The sequence below is a fragment of the Myotis davidii genome, unplaced genomic scaffold (assembly GCF_000327345.1).
Source record: "Myotis davidii unplaced genomic scaffold, ASM32734v1 scaffold1025, whole genome shotgun sequence".
Lineage (NCBI taxonomy): Eukaryota > Metazoa > Chordata > Mammalia > Chiroptera > Vespertilionidae > Myotis > Myotis davidii.
In genome coordinates, this window is record NW_006297812.1 from 1,533,830 (window position 1) to 1,541,120 (window position 7,291).

Genomic DNA, 7,291 nt, shown 5'->3' on the forward strand with positions numbered 1-7,291 from the left:
TTCATTTGCATGTCTCTGATCAGTGACTTTAAGCATTTTTTCATGTCTATTGTCCAGCTGTATGTCCACTTTGGAGAAGTATCTATTTAGGTTATTTGCCCATTTTTAATTGGGTTGTTTGCCTTCCCTTTGTTAAGTTGTATGAGTTCCTTACATATTTTGGATATTAACCCTTTATCAGATGTATCATTGCCAAATATGTTCTTTCATACACTGTGCTTTTTTCATTTTGTTGATTGTTTTTTCTGCTGTGCAGAAGCTCTTCATTTTTTCTCTTAGCTATCTGTGTCCTCCTGTGGAGAAGTGTCTGTTTAGGTCCTTTGTCCACTTTTTTATTGGATGTTTGCCTGCCTTTTGTTAAGTTGTATGAGTTCCTTATATATTTTGGAAATTAAACTCTTATCAGATGTATCATTGCCAAATGTTCTCCCATACAGTGGGCTCCCTTTTCATTTTCTTGATGGTTTATTTTGCAGTGCAGAAGCTTTTTATTTTGATATAGTCCCATTTGTTTATTTTCTCCTTGGTTTCCTTTGGCCTAGGAGATGTATCAATAAACATATTGCTATGAGAGAAGTCTGAGATTTTGCTGCCTGAGGTTTCTTCTAGGATTTTTATGGTTTCCCGACTTACATTTAAGTTTTTTATCCATCTTGAGTTTATTCTTGTATATGATGTAAGTTGGTGGTCTAGTTTCCTTTTTTTGCATGTATCTGTCCAATTTTCCAAAGAAACCTAGGATTGTTCTTGAGGTTGTTTTCTTAGTCTCCATATCCAGTTCATTATCAAGTCCTATTGATTCTACTAGTACTTTCTAAAACTTCATCATATTTCCTTCCCATTTTTCTAAGCCTTATCACCTGTCACCTGTACTACTTTCTAAGATAGCCTTCCAACTCTTCTAACTTTTTATGTTTAGCAGCCAGAATTTTTTAATATATAAAATTGATTATTTTGTTGCTGATCTTAAACCCATCAAATACCTTTCTATTGTATTTGGATGAAAATATGCACATTTCTTACCATGGTCCAAAAGGAAAAATTTGCCCATGTCTTCAACCTTCTCTCAGGCCCCTGTTCCCACTTGTTCTTTCCACCTCAGGCACACACGACTTCTTTATGGTCTTTGAATTCATCAAGCTCTTTCTCACAAGGCCTTAGCTGTTCCTGTTATCACATGCAGACCACATTGCCATGGCAGCCCTAGCTGGTACCAATGATTTGTCCTGCTTGTCGAATGCCTATCTTAGCCACCAATTGCATCATTCTTTCATCTTTAAATTTTTCCCATCCTTTTTCAACTTTGTCTGCTTCTGTTCAGATAATCTTTCCTCAAATTTCCCTCTCTACCTGCCTCTTTTTTATCCCCTCTCGCTGTTTCAGGTACATGTCAAAATCAAGGCATAGGTTATGAAGTTACAGACTTGGGTTTGGACTCTGACTCTAGAATTCTTAGCTATGTGACCTTGGGCAAATTAACTTTAACCCTAATAAGCAACTAGCTGTTTCTTCAGCTCCAGAATGGGAATAGTAATTATGCTTATCTTTATTGTGAGGATTAAATGAAATAGTGTATGTTCAAAAGTGCTTAACACATAGTCTGTCTGCAATTTGTCAAACTCATGAAGTAGCAAATAATAACAGCAGTGTGTTAATTCATATAATTTATATACTACATTTATGGGGAGAGTATGCTTAATTTTCTCATTTTACAAAATAAGACAATGGATCTCAATGATAATTAACTTGCTGAAGGAATTACACCTAAAAAACTACAGAGGTTGGAAATGGCCAGGTCTACCTTTCTCTAAAGCAGTGGTTCTCAACCTTCTGGCCATTTAAATACAGTTCCTCATGTTGTGACCCAATCATAAAATTATTTTCTTTGCTATTTCATAACTGTAATGTTGCTACTGTTATGAATCATAATGTAAATATCTGATATGCAGGATGGTCTTAGGCAAGCCCTGTGAAAGGGTCATTTGACCGCCAAAGGGATCGCGACCCACAGGTTGAGAACCACTGCCTAAAGCCTTTACCCCTAATTTTTCTGACATTTTCCCTCACACTGATGGATCAGTTAATCCTGATGGACAAATGAAGTATGGTGATAATGATGCACTTTTATTATGAAAAGAAAAATTCACCCTAACCGGTTTGGCTCAGTGGACAGAGCATCGGCCTGTGGACTGAATGGTCCCAGCTTCGATTCTGGACAAGGGCATGTATCTTGGTTGTGGATACATCCCCAGTAGGAGGTGTGTAGGAGGCAGCTGATCGGTGGTTCTCTTTCATCGATGTTTCTAACTCTCTATCCCTCTCCCTTACTCTCTCTGTAAAAAATCAATAAAATACATTTTTTAAAAAAAAGAAAAGAAAAATTGTATTTTAAAAATGAAATTAGATTTTATTTTTTATTAAATGATATACTACAAATTAAAAACCTACAAAAAAGTTGGCTATTAAAAGTTAGACTTCCTGCCATAGACGGTTTGGCTCATTGGATAGTGTGTCAGCCTGCAGACTAAAAGGTCTCAGGTTCGTTTCTGGTCAAGGGCACATGCCTAGGTTGTGGGCTCTGGGCTCGATACCCAGTAGGGGGCATGCAGGAGGCAGCTGATCAAGGTTCTCTCTCATCATTGATGTTTCTCTCTCCTTCTCCCTTCCTCTCTGAAATCAATAAAAATATTTAAAAAAATGTAGACTTCCCCATTCTATCTTCCTGCTATCTTGTATCTATTCCCAGGGCATCAACTCTTCACTATTTCTGGGGTGTCCCTAAGAAATATTAAATAAATATACAAACATATTTTATGTATTTATATACACTCATGTTCTTTTTTACTCAAATAGCAGCACATGACAAATATAGTTCTGTAGCTTGTTTTAATAACCAATGCATTTTAGGGATTTTTAAGTATTAGTGCCCATATGTTTAATTTAAAAATATTTATGTTCATTATGTCAGTAATGTATTTTCGAGCAGTTTTATATTGCTGATTGAGCATGCATATTCTTTTCTATCTTTGCTATTACAAAATACTTGCCTATACTTGCCTGTTTTGGCATTTGTTTTTGATGGCCAATTTCTAAAAGTGAAATGTTTGGGTCAGAATATATGTGTATTTTTTAAAATTCATAAATATTATAAATACCAAATGTCCCTAATAGATAATATAGCAACTCACTTTCATATACACAAATTGGAAATGGCATATTTTTAACACTTTAAATTTGATCTCATGAAAATCATAAAATTGGAGTTAAAGCAAATAATAAAGAGAATACCATTAATTAATAGAGACCAGGTCATACAGATATGTATTTCTATAAATTCTCTATTTTGCTTATTTTCCTCATGTGGTTTTGCTGGTTTTTTTTTTCTTAAATGCCAACTTCCGTTAGTAAAGATCCACTATTAATTCAACTCAGGTTTTATTTCTCATGGTAGTAAAAGATTATTTTTTGCTAAGATTATTTATTGATTACTTATTGGAGGGTTATATTTGGTTTGCAGAATTAACTCCCTCTATTTTATGCATGTTACTAGAGGCCTGGTGCATGAAATTCGTGCACAGGTAGGGTTCCTAGGCCTGGCCAGTGATCAGGGCCAATCAGATTCCCTGCCTCCCCACCTCCCCGCCTCCTTCTTCCCTTGCTCCCTCAGTGCCCTGCTGCCACCACTGGTCGCCCACTATGTTCTGCACCGCCCCCTGGTGGTCAGCACACATCATGTCATAGCGAACAATCCAACTCCAGTCTCCAGGTTGAACTCCCGAGAGGACACTTTGCATATTAGCCTTTTATATATATAGATAGGATATAATTTAGTGAGTGTAATTTAAGACTCTTTTGTTTTCACAATATCCAAATAGTGATCCCCAAATTTATACATCCAACTCATGCTAATTCTCTAAGCTCTCAGCTTACACAGTCAAATATTTATTTGACCTATCCAGTTGGAGGTCTAAAAACTACAGAAAATCCCACATATTCTGTGTCCAAGTACCTTCTCAAGAGCACAGATTTTGGGAAACTAAGGAGAAAATAAACAAGTGGGACTGCATCAAAATAAATCATCAGCAAAATGATAAGGGAGCCCACTGGATGGGAGAACATATTTGCAATGACACATCTGATAAAGGATTAATATCTAAAATATATAAGGAACTCATACAACTTAACAAAAATAAGACAATTTAAAAATGGGCAAAGGACCTAAATGGATTTTTAAGCATGTATTCTCCAAAGCCGACATACAGATGGACAAGAGGCATATCAAAAAATGCTCAGTCAGTAATCATCAGTGAGATGTAAATTAAAATGACAATGAAATTCCACCTTACACTAGTCAGAATGGCTGCCATAAAAAAAAAATGTACAAACAACAAGTTTTGGTGAGGATGTGGAGAAAAGGGAACCCTAGTACACCGCTGGTGGGAATGCAGACTGGTGCAGCCACTGTGAAAAACAGTATGGAGTTTCCTCAAAAAATTAAATATGGAGCTCCCATTTGACCCAGTGATCCCACTTCTAGGAATATACCCTAAGAAACCCGAAACATCAATCAGAAAGAATCTGTGCACCCCCATGATGATAGCAGCACAATTTATAATAGCTAAGATCTGGAAACAACCCGAGTGCCCATCAGTACATAAGTGGATAAAAAAGCTGTGTTACATTTATACCATGGAATATATGCAGCCATATAAAAGAAGGATCTCTTACCCTTTGAGACAGCAGAGGGGGACCTGGAGAGTATTATGCTAAGCAAAATAAGCCAATCAGAGAAAGACAAGTATCACATAATTTCACTCATATGGTAATCTAATGGACAAAATAAACTGATGAGCAAAATAGATCTGGAGACATAGAAGCATGGAATAGTCTGTGCAGTCTCAGAGGGAAGCTGGTGGTGGGTGGATGTGTAGGAAGAAATCAACCAAAGAACTTGTATGCACGTATGCATAACTTTTGGACACAGATAATAGGGTGGTGGATGCCTGGAGTGGGGAGATCAATAGTGTCAGTGGGAGAAAAAAGGGGACATGAAATACTTTCAACAATAAAGTTTTAAAATTATGGGAACTAAATGTGTACCAAGTATGTAAACTCAAAATTTACTACGTCAATTTGTTCTCTCTCTATGACTCTATTGCCACATATTTCAATGATAACAGCTTTATGGTATTATAAAGTATTTTCCATGCCATGGAGGTAAATACTTTTGTTTTAAAATATGACTATTACTTTAGCTTCATTGTTTATTTTATTAAAAATTGTCAGAATTGGATTTTTAGCATGCATTGAACATTGTTTTTAAGTTTGTAAGGACTATGATGTGTGTGTGTGTGTGTGTGTGTGTGTGTGTGTGTGTGTGTGTCTGTCTTTGGTCACTGCTTATAGTTCTTCAATACTTTTAAATTTCTTTTTATAGGGTTGGACCAAATTTTATGAGTTTTCTTTATCAGATCTTCGGGCTGGTTACAACATTATTGACAGGCTCTTTGATGGTAGGTTCTAGTGATGAAAATTTTTATCTGTTGTTAATAAAAAAAATTGACATATTAACATCATGGTTTCTTCAAAAGTGACTTAACTTTCTTTCATAAAACTTGCTTTTTATTTTGTGATTTATTTCCTGGCCACCATGCTTGGGTTCTCTGAGAGTTCTTATCTAGTGTGGTCACTGTTTTTGATATAACATAATTGTTCTGTAGCCTTTAGGAAGCAAAAAGCAAACAAGATCACATAATCCGATCCCCTGAGGCCACCAGTTCTTTACCTCCCGAAGACAGAAACAGCCCCTGAAGTTTATTATGTCGGGCCCAGGCAAGAAGACACTAGAGTAGACAATGATGGGTTAGAGAAGAGATTATGTTGATAGGAATCTCAAACTTAAAAATGTCCTGAACAGAATTCTTGAGCCCTTTTTCCCCTCCCAACTTGCAAACTTGCCAAACCATTGTTCCCTGCGTCTGCCCCATTTTAGTAAATGGCACCACCATTCATGCAATTGTTTTAGTTCAAAGCCTATGAGTCACCATGGATTCTTTTATTTTTCTCATCCTTAGTTATCCAGTGCTTTGAAAATTTCTGTTCTTTTCATGTCCAAATCACATCATGGTTCTATTTACTTCTTTCCACTTCATCAAGCAATAACTACTAGTTAATGCCAAATAGTATTCTGAGTTTTTTGTTTATGTAACCATTTTTTAAAATTATACATCACAAAAGTACATACAAATGTTCAACTCAATAAATATTTATAAATTTTAACTAGTCCAAAATCAATGAACAGCATTACCAGCATTCCCAAAGCACCTCCCCTATTCTTGTCACACATTACTCAACATTTTCCCATGCTGTGTCAAGGGGAACCTCTTTCCTGACTTCCATGAGCTATTGTTTTAATTTGACAGAGAGTTTTCTGGAGGATATGTACTAATACTTCACCTTGCACAGAGATTGGTAATTTTCCAAAATGCTTTTGAACATTTATTTGATTTTTATAATACCACTATAAGGCAAATATTATTAGTACCCTTTTAGGATGAGGAAACCAGAGAACAGAGTTTGAATGATTTGTTCATCAGTATATTTCAAGGTAGTTATGAAATTAATAGCATCACATGATTTTTATGTCTACCACATCATTGAGTTGTTGTGAATAAAAGGCAGATACTTTAAAATAATATTAAATGTCATGGTAAAAATCTAACTATGATTTTATATTTACAAAATTTCCTGATATTAAGAGAATTCCACAAATGTAGAATTAAATACAAAAACGAGAAAAAGTTCTAATTATAGAGGGCAGTTGATGTAGAGATTATGTAGCCATGAGATCTCAACAAGTTTCTTGACCTTTAAGTATGAGTTTCCTGATCTGTAAAATAAGAATAATAGTAGGTACTACTTCAATTGATTCAACTTGTGAGAAGTTTAAATGAGAAATACTAGGTAAAGTATTTAACATTTAGTACATTTAATGTATTGAGTAAGCCATCAGTAATGATTGACTTATTACTATTGCTATGTTATAATTTATGTTCTATTTATTTTTCTCATATCCTAAACAAAATAAAACGTGTCTTGAGAATAATGGGTATTTTTATTTTTAATTAAAAATTCTATAAAATATTTTCTGTGATGGCTGATTTTTAAGTTGAAAGATATATTAATGTTTCTGTATGTCTTGTATGACTTACTTATGAATGAGTGAATGAGTGAATGACATATGCATTACTAGTGTATTATTTACTGAACATCAGAATTTACTTGGCAAGTC

The 7,291-nt window shown here is 35.0% G+C and overlaps 1 protein-coding gene across 1 annotated transcript in view; it reads left to right on the plus strand.

The window, feature by feature from the left end:
• The window catches only part of DYNC2H1 (dynein, cytoplasmic 2, heavy chain 1), a 305,345-nt gene that overhangs the window by 209,783 nt on the left and 88,271 nt on the right, over positions 1 to 7,291 (plus strand). The window contains 1 exon segment of the mRNA XM_006773520.2: positions 5,438 to 5,513. Within this exon segment, the coding sequence (XP_006773583.1) occupies positions 5,438 to 5,513 (76 nt within the window).